We start from the raw sequence: 23,474 nt of genomic DNA on the forward strand, positions 1-23,474 counted from the left end.
ATTATGCTCTACTTATGTATTGCTCTGTTGTGCTCTTCTGCAGTTTGACATGTTGTGTTGTTGGCTATTATTTGTTGCTGCTTGTGTGTTTTAGCTTGGGATGTGGGTTGTGCTCCCTTAGCGGTTTTCTTGTTTCTTTGTTGGGAGTTTGTTTGGTTTCTACCTTTTGATAATAAAATGTATCTTATTTACCCAAAAAAAAAATTGAAAAACACATTTACTCAATATTTTGGTCAAATCAGCATATTAATGTAAATATTTTGGTCAAATTGGCAAAAAAAACTTAAAGAAATTAAAAAACTACGGAAACAATTTATAATTTTATTAACATTAACACGATAAAACTATAACTATCAAAAAGGTAAAGTAGCTAGATCAAACTCAACAACTCAATTGTCTATTATCTTTTATTGATAATTTGAATTATTTTTTAGGATTATCAAAAATTAAACGATAATGCTAATATTAAGTAAAAAATAAATAGAAAATATTATGTAGAAAAAGATAAATATTAATGTTAACAAAAAAATTAGAGATCATCTTTAGTAAAAACTAGATTAGGTCCCGTACATGCACGGATATTCAAAAATTATTATTTGACCATTTTTTTTAATAAAAATTTAACTGAAATATTTATACCTTAAAGCTAATAAACATGTCAAAATAAATTATAAATAAAATTGTTGACTTTGTTTTTAGGCATGGTACACAATAAATTTAGTGTGGACCAAGTCTATTTAAGAATTAGTGTGTCCACAATAATATTGTTGTGGACCCAAAGCCAACAATTTATTCTAGCACCCATTTTCTATACAGAAAGACCTTTATTGTTCATATAGTGATTATAATAAATTAAACACCAAATTTTTAATATATAGTAACCATTTTTTGAATCAACGTAACCATGTGATTTTAAAAGAGAATCGTGACTTAAAATCACATTATTCAAGCAAAATATATATACTACCGACATCAATTTGATAAGTTTTTCATAATAATTTTAATAAACACATCAAAATAAAACAGACATCAGGAATGATACATGTCAAACATACACCATGAATAAAACATGTCACTTTATGGTGCAAAATTTTCCCTCCAAAAACTCTTTCCTAAAAAATATATATCTACTTTATTCCCCTTTTTTCATTTTCTCTCCTTTTGTATAGATGTTTATATATGGAAAAAATTACAGGATTATGGAATATGACATTATTATACAATTTTGTAATATTTTAGTCAAATAGTCTTATCAATAATAGAAAATATTATTACTCAATATTTTGGTCAAATTGACATATTAAAAATAATATATATATATATATATATATATATATATATATATATATATATATATATATATATATATATATATATATATATATATATATATATATATATACACTACTACAAAATGTGTGTTACCTCGACGCCTAGGCCTCGACACCTAGCGTTAGGCTAAGATTGCAGTATCCGTGTTTTTTCGACGCCATTTGATGTCCACCTAATTGTCGTCTACTTCTGGCGTCGACAATTCAGCCAAATACCACCTGCTCTGCACATGGCCAAGGAAAAGAAACCCGCCCCACTCCTCTTTCTCTTTCTTAATCCATCTTCTACTTTTCTCTCAACCCTAACCCCCAACAACTCTCTCCCTTCTCAGCCTCAAAAGTTCTCGATCTACTCCGCGCTCGAAGAATTTGCCGCAATTATAAGAATTACAACAAGCTGTAAACAAAATTCAAACATTTTGAGGTATTAATTGTCTCCCATGTTCTGAATTTGTTGAGATGTTAGGTTATTTCCTCAAGTTATAATTTTTGTTCCATATCTTGTTCTAGTTAATGAATTTTTGTTCCAGATCGATCTAACAAAACAAAATTCTTTGCCGAAAATTCCATCTCGATTTTAAGGTATGAAATTTCTATCCAGTTCAGAATTCTTTGGTTTTATGCGTTAGTTTCTATATTCTCTCTTATGTCAATTGCTGAAATGATAAATCTTCTATACTTTGTCAATTTTCTTTACTTCTGTACCTGTGTGGCATCTACGTTTAATTGAGCATAGTTTCAGATTTTGAACACCCCTAACTATATGTCAATTAGGAATTTTTGGTCTATAACTTAGATTTTGATTCAGGGTTTTCATAATGGAATTTTATTTTGTTTTTGGTCGAATGTAACATATTTAATTCGTTAGATGATTTGAGCATTGGACATCTGATTTAGGTTTTTGGTGTAATATCTAATGTAGTGAATCCATTTTAAGGGTATCATGGGAATTGATGGCATCCTTTCTCTTAGCTTTTTTGACTTGTTTTTGCTGGATACAAACTTAATGATAATTTTTCATGTATTTTAGCATATATGTGTGGCTGTGTGGGGTTGATATGAAGTTATGAAATAAGTTAGGTCATAAAAATATACTTCTCAGGGATCATTCTGACTTTTGAGTACATAAAAATAATAAAATGCAGATGTTACATGGAGTATTTTCATTGTATACTTGAATTTTAATATTTTTTCGTTTGGGTTTTACATGTTATGCTACAAAATCTTTTGTGGCTTGATCCTTCATTTTTTTTCTGGGATCACATTCTTTGTTTTACTAGTTAGCTAAATTTCAGATTCCTGCTTGAATAGAATTATTACATGTCTGCCTTTCTCAATTGTATCTCTTAAGCCCTTTATATAGGATTCAAGTGGTCATGTTTACGTGCTTATTTTAGATATATACAGGCAGACCTGTTATTTGTCATTTTTATTTTGCAAATTTCAGGTATAGCTGGAGATATATGCTTTAACCATCTTATCAAGGGTATTTAGCTTCATGCCCTCTTTTAGACGATACTTTTGAGTTTTTAGAATTGCATATCTTTCATTAGTGTGTGAAAATGCGTGTAAATGACCAGTACTTTGCAACATTTGAGACTTTTTTGGCGAGATTTGCTATTGTGTGGCAATTAGGTACATTATCTCTTCCTCTTGTTTCTTTAATTTTTGTTTTGTTAAAAATGTAGGTATTATCTTATATATAATGGTAGAAGTATCATAAGCCTAATATCCGGAAATACATAATAATATGAAGTATCCTTGTCATCAACTATCGCTAATACTTCAGCCTCACTCTGTTGCAAGTTCTGGTCTGTGCTTCTCTATTGTTGTTGCTGTCCTGTTTGCTGAAGCGTGGTTCTGGTGCTTTGCTTCTTTTCTGGTTGCACTGCTGCTTTCTTTGCTAGGTTCTGCTGCTACTCTTTGCTGCTGCTGCTGCTGCGTCTTTGTTGTAGCTGCGGATGGCTTGTTTGTAGTTTTGACTGTTGTTTTTTGCTTTGCGTTTTAGCTTGGGTTGCGGGTTTGTGCGCCCTTTGCTTCTTGTTTCGTTGGTTGAATATTGTGTGGTTTCTACCTTTTGGTAATAAATATATCTTATTTACCAAAAAAAAAACTATCGCTAATACTTCATTGGTTATAAAACATATTACTACTAAGCAACTTTGCCCTCTTCTAGTTTGATCCGATAACCATGTTTCCCTTAAAGGCTAATAATGTTGCAATCCATGTCCATATTTTTTTAGAAGATGATCAAAATACTGGTTTCTATGAGGTTGGATCTCCTCATAAAGGATATTAGGTATTTGTCTCTGTGTGTCTGGTGCTGCCGGAAAGGTGATTTTCTTACTACTTTGTGTTAGCCTGTTACTAGTCCATATTTCTGTCAAACTTCTTAAATCATTAGACCATCAGTAAACAAACATTACCGACCATAAGAGTTGTTTGCAGTCTGTTTGAACTACTCAACCATTTTATGAAACAATGTCTGGGAAGAGATAGTCTATTCCATATAATAAAACACCATTCCTGAGTTATATAAATCTCACAAAGTTGCACTCTTTTTGTAAATTTTGAGTATCTAATTTATGTAGGACTTATTATCATTAACTATCTAGATTGGTATTGGTAATTTATCTAGGCCTTCATATTTATATTTGGCCTTTTATCATTAACTATCTAATTGAATGTTATAATGGAATCAAAAGGGGTTAAAGAAGATTCCAGTAGTAGTAATAGTAAATTATTGGGGGTGCCGTTTCATAAGTGTGTGTGTGTTATCTTAATACCATTACTTCACCCCTCTGGTCAAGCATTTGATATTTCTATATAAAACTTGAATCTTTTTGAATTCCTAGAAAGAATGACTGATTTGCTAAAAAGTGCTTGTATTAGGTGTTTACAAGAGCATATTCAATTAGGTGATTAAAGAGGGCGGGTATGCCAAACTACAACTGATAAGTTCACTTTTCAACCTTTTCGAATTGCTTTCTGTCAAGAACTTAGTTAGGTGTTATTGTACCTTTATGTTTCTCGAATGAAGGTGCCTCTACCCCAAGGGGACTTCAAACTATTGGCCTTAATTGCTTGTCTAGGGCCTGGTACCGTCTTTGAGCAGTCGCGTTGCTTGTAAGAGGTAGTCAATAGCTTGGTTTACTTAATTTGTTATGAAATTATAGCCTGTAAATTTTTAGTCTTTCTAATTTCCCGTTTTCTATATCTTTTCCCTTCTTTACCTCTGTTCTTCGCAGACTTGAGAGAGCCTCGCATCCTGTTATGACTCAAGCTGCACAAAAGCAACTCATTTGTTATTTTAGATGCTATTAGTATAAGCTTTAGTGATTTATCACCTACAAATTACTTTTATTTAGGTTTGTTGCACCTTCTTCAGTCTTGGTTGAGTATTAGCAACTTCAGTCCTGTTGAGTTTTACATGTTTTCTTTCATTTTTCTCTTCTTTGAGTACCATGTGTTGTTTGACCTCTTTGAGAATTCTCATGCCATTCAATCATGTGTGATTTAGGTTCTAAAATTTACATACTTATTACAGAATTTGAGTTGATATTGTATTTCATTTTGCAATTTTCAGGTGTTCTCTTAAGCCCAATTAAATCTGACAAAAAGTTAGTTTTCCGGAGTTTCTAATTCACAAAAAGTGCAGCATGAGGTTTATTATTCCTTCAAGAAATTTGCCGAAGAAGTTGTTAACATGACTTCTTTTAGAAGAAGGAAAAGTTTGAATTTCTCATTTCCTATGCCAAATAAGTTTTCATACTGGTGTTATGATTCTAACTTTTATTTAACAAAGTAACTGGTTTTTATCTGTTATTGGATGTTGGAGTTTTTGATGCATCTTAGTTGCATGTTGTACAATATATGAAAATAGTCTAACTTTCAACCAGCAGTAGACAATAGCTGTTAGGTTTCAGGTTGTGGTAAATTTTACCTCAAGTAGTTTATACCTAAAGAATTTAATAGATTTTGGTTGGGCCACATCCATGCTCCTTTATTAGTTCTAAAGACAAACTTTGGTGGGGACCTGGTGCAGATATTAACATGGATTATGTTTTAGCAAGATATAGTTTAATTTGATTAAAATTATATTCTATTATACTTGCACAGATTTCTCTCCCCCATTTCCCTCTTAAAATGATGCTTGATATGGATTCTTTGCTTTTGAATTAAATTCCGTTGGCTGCAGATTTGATTTTCGGGGTTTGGTGTACTGATTTTGTGGTTTTGACTGAATAAATTGAGGGTTTGTCCATTTCCAGCATGTTCTTGGCTGAATAAGTTGTTTCTATAAGCAGTGTTGGGAATGGAATTATGTTATTTTGATATAACATTTTACTTTGCAGGTTTCCTGGCTTCAAATTATTCATGTACTTCCGCTCTTGTGTGAACTTTTGGATGAGTATGGAAGGAAACCGCTTCTCTGTTTGACCATGTCTACTTCCATTTTCCTATTGGTATGTAACTCTATCTACATCTCTCTCTTCCTTTCTCTCTATACTTCATTTTGTTTTTTTCTTTTCAGATCGTCCAACGTGATAAGGAGCAAGATGAGAATGAAGGAAAAGACCCACTTGAGTTTCATATAAGCTACTACTACCACTATTATAGATCCTAGTTTTTCTAGGTTTTAGTTATTCTGTTTAGTAGATACAATTTGTATTTTTGATGATCTTTTGGAATATTTAGTTAGTAACATTTATATACGATGGAATTTGGTTAGTAACATTATCATGTACTATGGATTTTGGTTAATTAATGTAATTTTGGTTAATTAGTAACATTATCGTGTACGATGGATTTTAATTATGTACTTCTACATTTGTATAAGGCAATTTCAATGTTACATAATTGATTGGATACCAATTATTCAGAACCCAGGTTTCATTGATGAATAAAGTTTATTTATATATTTATTTTTGCATTTATATAGGTGGAAAAAATATTATACAAAAAATTAGGCTGAATTAAATAAAATTTCCAGGGAACACAAATTTCCCGACGCCTTTAAGCGTCAAGAATATTACATAGGTGAATTTGGATGAGGCGGGTCATTTGACATTCTCGATGCGAAAACAAAATTTCTAGACGCCTTAAAGCGTCGAGAATATCGACGCCTAAACTGAAGAGAGACGATAAAAAGCGTCTACTCTATTGACACAAAAAGGCGTCGAGAAATATCGACTAACATTTTGACGACGCACATGTGTAGGCGTCGAGGGTAAATTTCTCGACGCCTTTGGCTGTCGAAAAAAGGCCTAAAAGGCGTCGCTAAAACGCGGGATTTGTAGTAGTGATATATATATATATATATATATATATATATATATATATATATATATATATATATATATATATATATATATATATATATATATATATATATATATATTTCGTATAATACGTAGGAGGAGATTGCGGTCTAATCTGGAGGGAGTTCACCACGGAGTCGGTGGAAGCAATTTTTTCTTCAAAGTTACCAAACGATGGAGAACACGATGGGTTCTGCTGGGGAGCTTCAAAGAATGGGGAGTTCTCCTTAAAGACCGCATATTGGCACCTTATCCAGCATGAAGAGGTAAGCGAGAGTTGTCCTTTCTGGGCGGCTCTATGGAAGAGGAAGGTGGCGCCGAAATGGAAGCTTTTATGCTGGAAAGTAATCAACAAGGCTATGGCCACTCGGGTAAATATTAAGAAGAGAATCAAATAGGTAGAAGATACATGTCCGATGTGTGGAATGGAAAGAGAAACAAATTGTCACTTGTTTCGAGATTGTACGATCAGTAGCCATATTTGGAGGGCAGGTAGTTTAGGGATTGATCCTCGGACGACTGCCACCATAAGCATTGGAGATTGGTTGAAAAAGTTCATGTGTTTCTTTTTCAAGGAGGACAAAAAGGATGAATCGAAAGTGGTGGAATTCATTTCCACCCTATTGGCTCTTTGGCTTCATAGGAATGAATTCGTGTTTAGAAATGTGCAGTGCTCACTTGTAGGGATATTAGCTCTAGTAAAAGAAGGAAAAGAGAATTGGTCGAAGGTGGCGGATCTTATCAATGGAGATACTCAAAGTCCGAGGCGCGATTCTGGAAACTCGTACACTTTGAAGGTGGCGTGGGTAATCGGGAAGCCTATCTTGTCGGAACATCTTACTATAATTATGGATGCAGCTTGGAAGGGAATAAAAACAAGGAAAAAATCAGAATGGGGAACGGCGGTGGGGTGGCAAGGGGAGAAAAGTACGGAAAGCCACATCCGAGGATCACTAAGGGTGTGTACCACTTCTGCTCTCCAGGCAGAATGTTTAGCGATTTGGGAAGGGTTGAAAATCACAGCGTGTCTATCCAGGAACATCTTGATTAAGACAGATTGCCAGGAAGCTGCCCAAGCTCTTAGGCGCCCGATGATGGCGGATACTCAGATTCATCATGTTATAGCTGATATTGTATCCCTAGCCTCTTCCCTAGACTATGTAGTGTGTGTTAAGGTTGGTAGGTCGGTGGTGGCCCCAACTCGTATTCTTGCCAATAAAGCAAGGAAGGGAATGACGGTGTGATTGTTGTTATTGTGCTATCAAAAAAAAATCTATAATATTATTAAATCTCCAAGGCAAGGAATGTCACGTAGCCACATGTCACTGTGATTTGGCAAGTGAAATGACGATGTGTCATGTCATGCGCGCGCACACATGCATTATTCAATTTTATTATCACAAAAAATGTTAGTATCAATGTTCGAACCCATGACCTCTTATTCATAATGTGAAGTTATAACCATCTCTACAATGATATAATGTATGACTTTAAAGTAATGAAAAAAGACAAAAGTCATTCTTATAAATATTAAAACCTTAATACCAGTTATATATATACTTCGAATTTGGGTGACCACATATTATAAAAAAATTTACTTAATCTTTCTTAGTGACTCAGATCATACGCAAATTTATTTTTTGTTATTCAATTTATAATAATTGATACTTTAATAAATTTCTTATATATGTTTATAGGTGAATTAGAAAAAACAAAGTTTTATACGGAGTACTAATCAAGTAAGACTTGAAAAAAAAAATAAAGTATCTGAACATATGAACTATTCTGAAGACTCTCATATATTTAAAGGAAATAAGGTAATATGGCAACAAAATTAAATAAAACAAATACAAAAAGTTTTGCAAGGAAAGCAATCATTAACCGGACAAAGAACAAATAACAAAAACAATAAAATCTGGGGCATCCCCCGGGTCACTAACTAATTGTATGTGATAAAATGAGTACGCTCGAGATTTATTAATTACGCAATAGATTTAAGTGATAAAAATTTGAGTTAAAATATTTTATAAAAAAGATGGTCAAATAATAATTTTCACATATCCGTGCATGCATGTGGCCTAATCTAATATATCCGGGATCTGGTGAGAACCACCCCTTACGATGAGAACTGAGAACTAATCTCAACCCTTAGATTAATTCAATCAACAACCCTCGTCTTACCCGAACAAATCAAAATAATAAGGGCAGATGGGTAATTTTGTCAATGTGAATGACATCTCCTCTTTCCCGATTTTCAGTATTCTTTCTTTCTCTCTCTTCCTTTCGTTTTCTCTCTCTTCCTGCAAATCCTCTTGATTTGACTTCATCTTCTTCAATGTCTTCAATTTTCGGTGTTCCTGCGATTTGATATTGCTTGACCTTCTTGTGATTTCATCTCTCTCAATTTGCGCAGGTAATAATTGAACTTCAGGTATTATTTTGTTCGATTTGTTGGATTTAATTTTTAATTTGAATCGAAATTTGATTAAGTTTTTAGGGTTTCAGTTTTGTTTTGGTTGAATTAATGTTTAATTGAACTAGTATTTGAATTGATTTATGCTTTTAAATTTATAAATTTGTTACATTGTTTGCGATTTTAATATCTAAATTCGGGGTTTTCAAATGTTGATTTTTTTTAGCATTCCAGTTTTTAGAGGAAATGGCATGGTTTACTTAAATTTGCAGAATGGATGGACATCAACAGAGGTTGCAAATAATCCATTTTCCCAACGCGGGATGGGAATCAAGAATACAATGACATCAAAATTGTTGTTATTACACTAGACAGGTCTCAGAATAGCTGTAGATGCAGCCACAGTTTCCATCAACATATTTGCCTCAGCACCTTACTTCTCAAACTCACATACCCAAGTATCAACCGACATTTTTTCCATCAACCATGAACTCTTCATATTCCCGGTCAACACCTGCACTTTCACAGTCACAAATGCTTGCACATTCTATTGTACCTATTTGCAGGGTGCGTATCTGGTATTACACCGCAGAATGCATTAAACAAATACCCACCTTATCTTCTTGAATTTGGCTGAAGATGATAGTGTAAGATCTCACTTTAGCTGCTGATGAGGATGTTGGTCATTTTTCTGTTGGTCACTTCTCGGCCTATTGATTAGCTTTCTCGAATGCTGCTTGTGTGACACAAGGTTGAGATTATTAAAGCAGCAACAAGGGCCTTATGGTTAAGTTCCTTGTGTGATTTCTATTTGATGCAGCTTGTAGCACTGAATCATCATCAATTATGATTTGATTTTTAGGATTTTTTTTCCTTACAGTTGACTTGGGGGGGGGGTTGTTGAGGGTTATTAGTTCTTTTTGTATAATGGGTGCAACTGTTATGGGGTTGGTTCTGCTGTACTTGGTCAGTGGAGGTGTAACTAGGTTAGGTGAATTATTTTGATTTACTTTGTTTAGTTTTTACTTAAATTGTATTTAACTAGCCTACTAGCTCAATTGGTAGAGCATTGTGAAAATGCACAAATGATGCGGGTTCGAATCCCACATAGGTTCGTCTTTACCTTCTGTATTATTTTATTTACTTTTGATCGGAAAACCTTTACTTTGACCTTATATACTATCCTTGAAACCAAACTTCAAACTAAGCGGTCATGTCATGTCCAAAATGATGTTATTTTATGATAATATAGATAGGATCATAGGACATCATGTTTTTAGAGTTGATAATAATTTACTTTTGAGTTTTTTCAAATTTACTTTTTAGTTTAGTTTATTTACTTTTGAGTTTATAGTATCTACTTTTGAGTTAATATTACTTACTTTTTTGTGTATACTTTAGAATAATTTGTTTTACTTTTGTATTATTATGATTTAATTTTGAGTTTATATTATTTACTTCTTTGTCCATCCTTTAGAAATATTTTGATTTACCAGCATCAAATATGATCAAGGATGGTGTTGGAACATGGAGTAAACCTGAGAGCCTGACTAGTCCGCTCAAGTGGATCCCATTCCCCAACAATGTTGTCTACCGGTTCCACAAAGCAAAGAAGAGCATTAATGTCAGTATGTCACACCCAAATGCTTCTGGTATTTTAGATATGTTTTGTATTTGCCATATGTAATTGCAGGGAGCTTGAAACTGAATACTTACAACTTCCAGTTGATAAGCTTTATGTCAACCAAATTTGGAGCAAAGAGATAAAAGATCATTATCTTTGAATCAATTGATGACATTGAAAGTGAAAAACAATTCTAACTTACCTTTGGAACAATTCCATTTACTTATAGGGTTTTTTTCATTTACTTTGTATTTTATGCTTTCCTCTTAAAAGCAACTTTATAAATGCTAATTATACATGTAGTCCATAAATATTTTCATTTACTTTTGATTTATTATGATTTACTTATGAGTTTCTTTGATTTACTTTTGAGTTTCTTTTTAATATACTTTCATAGAAAATCTATGTAGGAATCGAACCTACATCCCCTATGCATGTGCATAGTGATCTACCATTTGAGCTAATAGGTTTAAGAAAATCTAGTAACAAAATACTCAACTCCAACTATACCAAGCCATAGAAGGCTTCTATGGCCATCAACGAGGCTGATGCTCCAAAGTAATTCCCTTAAAACCAAAGAGAAATATACAGTGGACACCAATTGTATCTCACAAAAGAAAACAAGTGATGAAGCACACACCATTTTAGTGATTTTACAATTCCTTGGAAGCACCTCCACTGGCTACACTGACTATACAGGCTGAGCTCTGGAATTTCCTCAGCCTATTAACAACAAATACAAGATCAACTCTGACAGGCTAAATCGCACTCCTATCAAAGATAAACCAATATTTACCAACTAAAAATATAGCAAGGGAAGTAGGGATTGTATCCACGGGGAAACAATGTTCTTTCTACTGCTAATCAACAGTTCTAGACTATTGGTAATAATAAAGGGGTTGATTTGCATGATTATAACTACGACAATAATGAAATAGGAAAAATACCAATATCAAAATAATCTAGGGCAAAGGTTCACCACAAATGCAGAACATGATTGGACAACGGACAATAACAATAAATCAATAACCATAACTAGGAAAACATGCATCTCTCGAATCTTATGAATTTCTTAGGAAAAACAACTAGCAGGCTCTCGCAATTTATTAGAAATAATTCCTATCTAATAGCCACATATCATGAACATCAGATTTATACCTCTCGGCGCATAATCTAAGATTCATCAAACTCAATCAAAATAGTCCGGCCGAACAGAATTGATGAACAATTAAAACAAGCTATAGAAATTATAATCAATAATCAATAATCAAATCAATTCCAATCTCAATCATGCATTCATGGATCCCCTAAATCCTAGAAAATAGACTAGTTACACATATTTAATTCACCAAAACAAACATGATTAATGAAAGCATTTATTAAAGCGAATTATAAAATAAAGAATGGATTGAAATTGAGTAATAACGATAAGGAATGAATTGTGTGTGTTGTGTGTGTGTTTGTGTTTGTGTGATAAGATTCTCACAATTAAACTCTTTTCCATTATGTTTGATAAAACATCAAATACTTCGTATATGAAGAAAGACATAAATTGGAGAAATAGTACTCGTAGTAAGATTCAATATTTTAAATGACTTCCCCCTTTAAGCTATAATAGTGTTAACCATATTCTTGTAATAAAAATAAAAATTTTGAATGGTTAATTTTGACATTAACTATTATTAATGTGTGGTAATACGTTAATTAAGTATCTTATTATACCAGGGCCACATATATTCATCAAATCAATAGATTTTACATGCAAAATTTAAATATAGAGTTAAATATATATATACTATGGAGTAAAAATCAATTATTAAAATTAACTATCATATATAATAATATATATGGAAGCACAACTTCAAAAAATGGGTCTCCCTACAAAAACCAAGACACTAATTATCATGGTTTTGCTATTAATTAGTTTTAGTAGTCTTATACAACATGGAGATAGTAGGATGATAAATAACATTAATCAGAAAATCGACTATTCCCCTTTTTCAGGATCAAGTCCTTCAACTTACATCCCAAGCCCTTTGCATCCTCGTCACAAGAACATCAAGATGATGAAAAGAAATGTTCGTGTACTTATTCCAGCAGGGGATGGTAAGTCAAAATATGAACATTCCCCTCCTTCAGGATCAAATCCTCCAACTTACATCCCAAGCCCTTTACATCCTCCTCCCAAGAACATCAAGTTGGCGGAAATGAATGTTCGTAGACTTCTTCCGTTGGAGGATGGTAAGACAAAAAGCAGCAATTCTCCTACTTCGGGATCAAATCCTTCAACTCACATCTCTGGCCCTTTGCCTCCTTTGCCATTTACCTCCTCCCCAAAAGAAATAAAAGACAATGGAGCAAATGCACCTGTGCCTCATTTGCCTTTTACCCCCTCCTTACATAAAATAAAAGGCAGTAGGGTAAATGCACCTTTACCTCCTTTGCCCTTTACCACCCCCTCATAAAAAATAAAAATCAATGGAGTAAATGCTCCTTTACCTCCTTTCCCCTTTATCTCTCTTCACAGAAAACAAAAGGTTGTGGAGTCAATTCACCTTTACGTTCCCCTCATATATAAAATAAAAGGCAGTGGGAAAATGCAAATTAGAAGTTAATTAAAAAAACACAAATTATTAGAGAAGTTAAATAACTTTATTTTTTTGTTAACATGTACTTGTTTTGTTCATTACTTTACTTAAAAATATTTAGGAATGTTCCATTAGAAAAATAAGCTCCTTGTACGATAATATGTGAGTTTGCACAATGTACAATAAGATCAATATGTTTTGACTAATGTTTGTTAGTTTTTTTTCTTGAATTTAAGTTCTTAAAATCCTTAATTTTCAATTGACGTTAAAGGTACTATTATGCAATATACTTTAAATTTTACGAATTCTCAAATGTTATTCTTTCACTATATTCCACTATGTTAATTATTTTGTATGTCATGTCTCAAAATTTACTCACTTTTTCTCCAAAAAGAAATCTCGGAAAAGAAAATAATAACGTAGCAATTCTTCTTGATGGATTATTTGAATAATTTTAGTAATATTTCGCCAAAATTCTTATGTTTAACTTTCGAATTATGAAGTATCAAAATATTTCAACTTCGATTCACACATGTTATACTTATGGAGTATACGTTAAAGACTAACGATTAATAAAAAATAATCTACCAATTATACCTCCATTTCTCCTCCACATATATATTTTACATCCGTTGTTCTTTTGGTTTGTATCATTTTCCTTTTTGCACAATTCCCGCATCAACATTTTCAATGTGTTATTTAAGTTGTGGAAAAGAATTATTTTCCTCTCTTCCTAAATAATTATCGCTTTAGAATTTGAAAAATAATTCATTTGTGGGAGATGGGCATGAGAGAGAAAATGTTTTCTTTTTCTTTTAATTCAAAAGCATTTATTAAGTATTTCAATTTGCATGCATTCTAATTGTTGAAATTATCTTTGAGATATTTCCCCTCTTAAATTTCTCTTGAAAATACACAAATTTTCCCTTACTCCTAGGGGTGTTTGTTTTGTGGGAACACGAGGGTGAGAATTGAATGGGGATTTTATGGAGTTTTTAATTTCAACTCCTTGAAGTACCTTGTTTGTCTGTGGGGGATCAAGATCAAAGGGTGGGAATGTGATTGGTAATATTTGCCTCTATATTTCCATGAATTTAATACCAAAGAGGGTTGATATTAGGGATTGGAATAAAATTGAAGGAAATGACTTTTTTTCCCTTGATGGAAATAAAATAAGGAATATATAACTAAGAGTAATTATGTACGTTTTTTATTTATTCTGAATATATTCCGGAAAATTTGTCAATTAATACCTACCTTATGAGCCACTTTTTCACTTACTGCCAAGCTAGGAGAAATATTTTATCAATTACTACCTAAAAACCCTGGTAATAGCCTTAACTGTTATCACGGTGGCGGTAATATCTTATTAATTCCTTTATTTTAGGTTGGAAAATGGTTTTATAAAAGCAAGGAATTATTAGGGTGTTACAGTGGCATTGTGCCTTGGCGTATCCTCGAGGACGATGTAGAAGAAATCGACCAATTTGGTCCCGGAGAGGTGAACCAGTCTATAGGAACCACACGTTTCCGAACAGCAAGGGAGGACCAACTAGTCAAAGCACCGGAGACTCCCGCAGAGCGAAAGAGCCAGATCTTGATGAATTTCTTAACCAGTCTCGTTTTTCTGGAACATGGAATAGAGGAAGCTCCACTTTTCGCGAGCCTACCGTTGTAAAACCCTTTGAAAGACATTCAAAATCAACAACCAAAATCAAAGAGTCATCGTTGGTATATGATAGGCCAAAGTCGTATCACCTAATCAAAGATATACCTATTTCCACTAACCAGGTAGTAAGGGAAGTCAGGATCGAATCCACAGGGAAACTGCGTTTTTCCTATTATTAAAACTAAGGTCTAGACTATCAGGAAACAAGAAATTGGTTTGGTTTGAATATTAAACTATGGCAATAGTTTAAAAAGGAAAAATCAATTAAAAAAGGTTTAGGGTATAGGTTCACCAATGAACAATAATCGGGGATGATAGACAATCACTAACAGTGAATAAAGCAATTAATCAGTCTAGCATGCTCTCTCGAATCGATATTAATCATAGAATTGGAATTAACAGGCTCTCGCAATTTATTAAACTCAATCCTTCCTATTGAAACTAACCTAAACATCAAATTGCATCTCGCGAATTTCTACTTGATATTCCTAGACTAATACAATTAAACCTGCGCAAATCTGATCGCTTGGTATATGAAATCAATCAACAGGAAATCAACTAAGAATGCCAACAATTAACAATAACCAATCATCCCTTCATATTAGTTCATGGATTCCCGAAACCCTGGATTAAGACTACTCATGCATAATTGAAATAAACAAAGCACACATATTTAATGGAAACATGATTAAACTAGAATAAAAAATAAAAAAAAAAAGGAATGAATTAATACCTAATTGAAGAACGGAAGATTGAATGAAAGCTTCAAACTTTGAATGAAATAATAAAAGTGTTTGGAATAAGTTGAGAGAATAAAACTAAGTGCCAATAAACTAAGTATGCTCAAAATAAGATCACCTTATAAATAACTAAGGGCCTAATATTTATAGTCTTGCCCAAAATTAGAATAAAACCGGAAGAATAAAGCTAAAACACGCCCATTAGGTTGTCGTCGCCCGATCGGGCGAACGGCTCAATAAAAAATCCTCACTACAGGCTTCAGCGCAGGCGCCAGATAGGCACCGGGCGACGGGCGCCCGATCGGGCGCGTGTCGAATGATTATTTATCGCCCGACGGGCAGCCAACTACCCTTGGAGATGTCGACGAGCCCAGTGCCCATGGCGCCCGATCGGGCGCGTGCTAATTTGAGTATTTCTCTCTTTTGCTCGCCCGATTGGCCTCCCTTCGCCCACAGGTCGCAGGGCGACCGGCTTGGCACGTCATTCTTCATCCCAATCAACGAGTCTAACTCTTGGGGCTCAAATATATAGAACATTCTAGGCTCCCAATAGTTGACAATGATCATCTCGAACATACTCGGGATCGTGTAGTGGCCCATAATATCGTGAAACGAGCCTAAAAAGGCTAATTTCCCTTCAAACAACCTGAAAACTCAAAGCACACTATACAACGCACATCAGTACTAAAAATGGCTCCTAAGAGCTTATTTAACATAGAAAAGTACTAAGGGACAAGGGTAAAAACACTATATAATATGCATATATCAGTATACAACCAAATCAAGATGTAACTCTTAAAAAAACTTTCAGAGTCAGATGTGGGAATCACACAACCCGCATCCTGTTCGAGTCATATTACCCTTTTTCACTAAGGGGTAATTTGGATAAGTACGATATGCTCCTTATCAAATTAGGGGGGGCATTTGCTGTACACATTTTATGACCAACCCTTAACAAGGGTATATGGTAGAGCAAAGGCCCTAAAGTTGTAAAGGGTCAATGTTCCAGATCGGCCCAGTCAAGGTACAAGTCCAGACTAAGAGAGAAACAACCCAACGAGGAGAAGCCCAATGGAAAAGCGGAGCCCAGAAAGGAGCAAAAGCTAGCGCCAGTTATAGGAACATTCAGGCTGACGTGGCCACCTCTCTCCCTCTAATTCAGGCAGTTACAAGGGTTATCTCTTTCTCTCTCTTTTGAACCGCTATTAACCGCCTCGAATAAGGATATAAATACTTCAGAAACAGCAATCAAATGACATTAATCAACACACAAACAAGCATTTCTTAAATTTCTTAGCTTTCTGTAGCTTTTAGCCTTAGTGCTTAACGTAGTGACAACTAATCTGTGACATTTGATAAGCATGGACTATATCGAGAAATAACAAGATTCTATCAGATTGACCATACGATTCTTGTCGAATGAGTTAGGTAAATTGTAATTTACTTGACCATTGACAATTTGACATCTTCTATGATGCGATGGAGGCTGAATTCAAAGCAAACCAGTAGCGTAAGACGGAATCCAAGCACCAAGGAGAACCACATTGTCCACAGAAAATAAAACGGCATAAAAAGTTGAACTGTTATGTCACATTATTGTAGGTAACATAGACCATAGTAGCAACTAAATCTGCATCTGAAACGAGAAAATGGAAGGAGCGAAAGCCTCTCCAGCTTCAGACTCATTATATCCAAACGCATGAAGAAATAAGCTCAAGTGATAATAAAAAGCCATAATTAACCTCTGGTGACTTTGTGGAAGAAGACTACGCATCTGTAAAGAGGAAGAACATCAGTCACACCAATCAATTAAGAATTTACCAAACACTTGTTTTACTCCAGAGATATCTGAAACATAAACAACACCATCTTCAAAGGGCACATCAATATAATATAGCTCAAACTAACCTAACACTACATTCTCCAATTACCATGAAAAATTAGACAGCAATTTTGCTAAAATTAAGAAACAAGGGACATTTACTGGTACCTACATAAGAATTTGTATCTCAGAAACAGGGCAATTACCAAAGTGAAAACTTATCTTGATCATAGGACAATAAATTAAAAACTTAAAAACTTTAACCAAGATCATCACAACTATAAGCACGAGAAACTTGATAAAAATATAAAGCATCATTAATTAAGCAAGCAGGGTAAAATCTGAAAAATAAAACTGACTACTTACTTCGGAATGATCCTCAACTTTTTTTTTCCCATGCTAAATGATCTGGCAGTCATTCTCCTCAACGATGTACTCTGCAAATCTTTTCATGCTGAAGAATATGCTTGTTCTCGCTTTGATTTTAATGTCAGACTGCACTACCCCATCCTAATTCAATAACAACCGCAAATCTGCTGCTCACCTTTTCCATACATATACATATACATACATCTGGGTATCCCATACATATACATATGTCTGTGTCTACAAATTCCTCATCCTCTTTCCTTCTTACTCGTATGGGTATTACAATTCACAATAATCAACACTTGTATTCTCTTCTCTTCTCTTCACTTCTCTTCCCCAATATCTTTACTTCCTTTATCTTATCCTTTCACTACAAACCATAATTTCAACTAATGAAATAGTACACATACATTCTCAATGCAGCTGAGTTAACATATTGTCTTCTATAAAGTCAATAACCCAAAGAAAACAACCTCAAACCCCTTTTCCAGACACATAAGACGGTAGAAACACCCGATCTCAAACCAATAAGGACTGTCTCAAAGAATCTACCAAAACCCAAACTTATAACATAGTCCAAGCAAACAATAACAACAAGCTACGTACCAAACTGGCCCAGCAGTCCCTACAAAACTACAAAACTAAATACATAGATGTTCAAATACTAAAGCAGTTATATGTAACTGAAACCATATCAACCACCATAATAAGTTCCCCAAGTTGCAATAAATTGAAATTATAATAAAGTGCATTTCCAGTGTGTAACTGTGTAGAAATTTGATAACAGGGGGCGGGGGGGAAGAGTCGATAGAAATGCCGCAAGATATTCTTGCCTCCTCGGGGCTTCATAATTCAAAAATGCCAGAACAAGCTGGGCAATCTCAGATATTATCTTCATTCCACCACCTCTAGTTTTATTTACACCTTCATTCATCCTTATCATACAACGTTGACTTATAAAGAAAGGAAACAGTTCTCAAATGTGTGGAAGGGACGTTGAAAAGGAGATGCAAAGAAGCCAAAAGACTTTCTCATTCATTCTTTAAGAAACTCTATTGAACAACTAGCATTTGTAACTCCTTTTGCATTAGAAGGAGCCCGGCATCAATAGCAACAAAATATCAAAAAGAGAATTTTAGATAGCAGTTGACTAATGATGGAATAGACATATTAGCTATGTAATAGACATGGAGTTCATAATTTAGCTTAATCAAGACCTTCAGAGAGTGAATCTGCAACAAAAAGGAACTTGCGACGATTCTAGTTTGAGCAAAGCTTTTCAAGGGCAAGAGTTTCATCCCCACCAACAACTTCCAAGGTACTCCTCGTCAATGCTTCAGGAAAGCCCATTTCAACTAGCCTCTGTACCTGCATGATATTAAACTTCCCTATGACATCATAAAAGTGGGAAAATATGTGGTTTACTCAAACAAGGAAGAGTATAAAATGTATGAAGTTGATTTATCTACCTTCTCATCCATCCCATGAGAAGAAGTCTTGGCAAAAGCTTCTGTCCAATAACGGGCAGTGCCTACAAAGGTCTGGTAATCTCGAAGGTACTGCACCACATAGATTAAAAAGTATGATTAAATAAATGTACCACAGAATTAAGTGAAGCATACACGAACTACAAATAGGAAAAGGGGCAGCAAGGTGTTGTTCTTGGACTTGTGAGTTTCAAAACAAATTGTACATTAGCAGAAAAGTAACCTGTTGAGCAACGACAGCATCCTGAGGATCATCTGGCTCTGGTGCAGAAAGTAGTGCTTGTATAGAGACAAGTGCTGTCTTCAGAGTAAGTGCAGGACTCCACTGGTCTTTCAAGATATCCAGGCAGATGGCCCCACTCTGACTGCTAATATTAGGATGCCTTCAATATAATGCATGAATACATATTAAGCTTGTAATCTCCTGAGAGTAGCACATAATGTTTTTAATACGTATAAACTTCCAACAAAGAAAAAAAATCAAAAATCAGTGCACAAGAAATCCTCCTAAGGAGTAAGGAGAGAAAGGATGAGAAATTGGATGCCCATGAGCCCATCTAACTAAACATCAATCAAACAATGCCCTAAGAAGCCCCTAGAAGGCTCAAACCAAGAGAATAAAATGAAACAAGGAAGACATCCTAAGCCACTATCTTATGACATGTTAACAGAAGTTTCTCCCACACTTTTTAGGAAGAAAACCACAATATCACCAGAATCCGGTGCTGCCTAAGAGCCAACATATCTAATCAATAAATGCTCTAATATGGAGGTTGGGATTTCCCTGTCTTACCACTTCTGTACAGAATAAGAAACCTCCCAAGCATAGTAGACTTTCAAACTTGCAAATTTACTATCAGTGCATACTGCACAGTTAACACAAAATAATAACCTGACCACAAAAACCTTCACCCTCTTACGAACCTTAAGACTTGCACATAAAATTGAGAGGGTACAAGTTTGCCGAGGCATAAAATTGAAAGGATATTTGGATGCGGAAGCTTTTGCATGTATAAGTGAAAAGGTACAAGAAAAGGCACATAAAGGGTTGGTTAACCATACCCAGTAAAAAATTATCCAAGAAAGAGTAAAACTCCAACAGACTTGACGAACTGTTAAACCATTCACTTCCAATTTTATAGAAGCCTCCTAAAAAATTTGAAAAAAGTACCAGATGTATCTCTCTAATCCCCCTAAAAAAAGGTTTCTTTGCATTAGGCTCAAAGATAAACTACGAAGTTCCTCACAAACCACGGTGTTACGATTAGCTCAGAGCCCAATGAATCCACGGGAAAGCTACACATATCAGGATTGAGGAATTCACATATATAGGTTTAACCAAAGACAAGTCGTAAGGAAATTTTCCTAGAGCCTTAAAAATTTAGAACAGTAGCAAAGTTTCGTTCGGCAGTGCATTATACCGAGTATACATTAGAGCATGAAGGATCAGCACAGAAGCATCAGACAGGGATAACTGAAGTAATTCTAATTTTCTCATCATCTGTATAATACACTTCAAGAGAGCACTAGGACAAAACTATGCTAACAGAAGGTTTATGAGTCATTATGACTAGAACTTAAATAACTGAAGAAAAATCTTGCACTGCTGCAGCAAACTAACTAAATTCGCAATCACGAAGCTTTTGAAACCCATATCACACAAAAATCAGCTCCATTGAACAAGATCTAACTAATTCAATAAGATCCTACTTCTGACATATGCCTCCATTTACGCAGTTGTACTCTTCTTAGCACTTTACCCAAGATGATAGACAGAAGTATGCCTCTTGTATGAGATACAATGTGGAATGAACAGAAAATGGAAAGGGTGATCAAATATGCCTTACCAAACTTTAGTCAGGAATTTCATCTTGGGTGGCTCAAAAGGGTATCCATCTGTAAGAAAGAAAACAGCATTGGTAATATCAGTAAATTTATACAACACTGGTTCTCATACCATTCGGATCAAACGATTAAGTATTCTTCCCCATTAACAATGGAAGCCAATTCTTAAGGATGATAGAACATAATAACAACCATCTTCGGAAGACATCACACTGTGAGCATTTCTCCCATTCTCAAAATTTAGCATGAGCGCACATGATAATCTTAGGGTAATCAAACAAAATAGCATAATTCCATATTTACAGGCGCAATTAAATCCACGATATGGAAAAAAAATATCAAGTAGAGAGTGGAGACTATCTTCTCCTACCAATTCCACGAAATAAGATGCCACTGTTAACCAAACAGCAATCAGTGTAACTTCATACTTAAAATCAAGAAAAACAATACACTAAATAAGCTAAAATTAGAATCTTTAAGCATTAATTAAATATTAATAACACCAATTAACGCGATATTTAATCAGAGTAACTTCATACTCAAAATTAAGGAAAACAATATACTAAATAAGCTAAAATTAGAAACTTTAAGCATTAATGAAACATAATAACTCACGATTGTGCAGCACAAATCAAAACCATCAAATAAAATCAAAAACCGCCATTAGAGATACTAATTAGTAGAATATTAGAAAGGAATTGAATTAGGGAAAATACCAAGCAAAACGATGTCGATTAAGAAGGTACCGCCTTCATAAGGAGAATCAACAGGACCAGGAATAGTTCCAATGAGATGCGAGAGAGAATCGGCTTTAGGCTTAACACTTATGCCCGAAATTTTGACATCCTTATTGCATTCTTGGAGCTCCTTCTGTACTCTAGAAAAATCCACCATTGTAATTGGTCAGAGTTTCGATTTCTAGGGTTTTGGAGAAAATATTATAGGGTTTGACGATGATTGAGAAACCCTATATTGAGAAGGTTGGATGGATACCTTGCTGTTAGTTTACGGTTGTTTGAGTAGTGTGGTGATACTGGTGAAGAGAGGGAAGATGAAGTGATGATGGGTTTTGTAGCACGAAAAAGGGCATTGGAAGAGTTTCGTTAGGTTATGGGACCCTCTCGACATTCGAAATCGACAATTCTACGCCGTTGATTTATAGCATCTCTTATTTGAACTTGTATGTGATAAATTATCTTAACCTTGTTCCCAAATTCTTATATGAGACTGTCCTCACCATCATCTGACGGACGGTGAGACCAGTTCACACTTGCGAATTTAGGTATGTTACTTCTATAGTTTAGACATGTTACTTTTTTTTTATAATTTTAGAGAAGTTACTTTTTTTAGTTTAGGTATGTTACTTCTATATTTTATAGATGTTACTTTTTTTATACGGAGTAGTTTTAGGGGAGATACCTTCTTAGTTTAGACATGTTACTTCTATAGTTTAGACATATTACCTTTTTTTTATATAATTTTAGAGGAAGTACTTTTTTTAGTTTAGGTATGTTACTTCTATAGTTTATACATGTTACTTTTTTAATACGGATTAGTTTCAGGGGAGATACCTTCTTAGTTTAGGTATGTTACTTCTATAGTTTAGACATGTTACCTTTTTTTTTTATTAATTTTAGAGGAGGTATTTTTTTTAATTTAGGTATGTTACTTCTATAGTTTATACATGTTACTTTTTTTTATAATTTTAGATGAGGTAATTTTTTAGTTTAAGTATGTTACTTCTATAGTTTAGACATGTTACTTTTTTTTATACGGAATAGTTTTAGGGGAGGTACATTTTTAGTTTAGGTATGTTACTTCTATAGTTTAGACATGTTACTTTTTTTTATAATTTTAGCGGAGGTACTTTTTTAGTTTAGGTATGTTACTTCTAGTTTAGATCTGTTACTTTTTTTTTATAGTTTTAGGGGATGTACGCTATTGGTTTCGCGCTCGTCACACCATCAAGTTGATGGTGTGACTGGTCTCACAGGAGACGCGCTGAACCTTGTTTATCCACATAGATTAGATTTCTAATATCCAAAAATTATTTGACTAAGACCCTGTTTAGTTTACCTTATATCAGATCAGACTAGATTAGATCAGACCACACCAGGAAAAATAAGTTCAGATCACAATAGACAAGACCAGATCATATCAGATTATTATTATTATTATTATTATTATTATTATTATTATTATTTTTATTATGAGAAAACACCAAAACGTTACAAGCTTAACAAGCTACAAAGATCAAGTGAACTA

At 34.1% G+C, this 23,474-nt stretch overlaps 1 protein-coding gene, 1 long non-coding RNA gene and 1 other non-coding gene across 10 annotated transcripts; 1 reads left to right on the forward strand and 2 right to left on the reverse strand.

The window, feature by feature from the left end:
* Window positions 1-1,585: 1,585 nt before the first annotated feature.
* On the forward strand, window positions 1,586-6,104 carry LOC130461572 (uncharacterized). Of its 8 annotated transcripts, XR_008921766.1 has the most exons (7): window positions 1,587-1,755; window positions 1,842-1,913; window positions 2,779-2,817; window positions 2,912-2,966; window positions 4,918-4,995; window positions 5,687-5,797; window positions 5,866-6,104. It is a non-coding gene; the product is annotated as an uncharacterized lncRNA (long non-coding RNA). The 8 variants fall into 8 exon arrangements; XR_008921760.1 differs by lacking the exon at window positions 2,912-2,966 and having other exon boundaries at window positions 1,593-1,755; XR_008921764.1 differs by lacking the exon at window positions 2,912-2,966 and having other exon boundaries at window positions 1,593-1,755; window positions 4,918-4,951.
* Window positions 6,105-18,885: 12,781 nt separating this feature from the next.
* On the reverse strand, window positions 18,886-22,303 carry LOC110786022 (ubiquitin-conjugating enzyme E2 27). Its single transcript, XM_021990531.2, has 5 exons — window positions 21,926-22,303; window positions 21,212-21,260; window positions 19,588-19,747; window positions 19,347-19,436; window positions 18,886-19,245 (listed from the first exon to the last, which is right to left on the reverse strand). Exons 1-5 carry the CDS (start codon window positions 22,101-22,103, stop codon window positions 19,138-19,140), a joined length of 585 nt encoding a protein of 194 aa, XP_021846223.1. The 5' UTR covers window positions 22,104-22,303; the 3' UTR covers window positions 18,886-19,137.
* Window positions 20,789-20,873, reverse strand: LOC130462290 (small nucleolar RNA R38). The gene has a single exon (XR_008922386.1). It is a non-coding gene; the product is annotated as a small nucleolar RNA R38 (small nucleolar RNA).
* Window positions 22,304-23,474: the final 1,171 nt, after the last annotated feature.

This window comes from Spinacia oleracea, chromosome 5 (assembly GCF_020520425.1).
Source record: "Spinacia oleracea cultivar Varoflay chromosome 5, BTI_SOV_V1, whole genome shotgun sequence".
Lineage (NCBI taxonomy): Eukaryota > Viridiplantae > Streptophyta > Magnoliopsida > Caryophyllales > Amaranthaceae > Spinacia > Spinacia oleracea.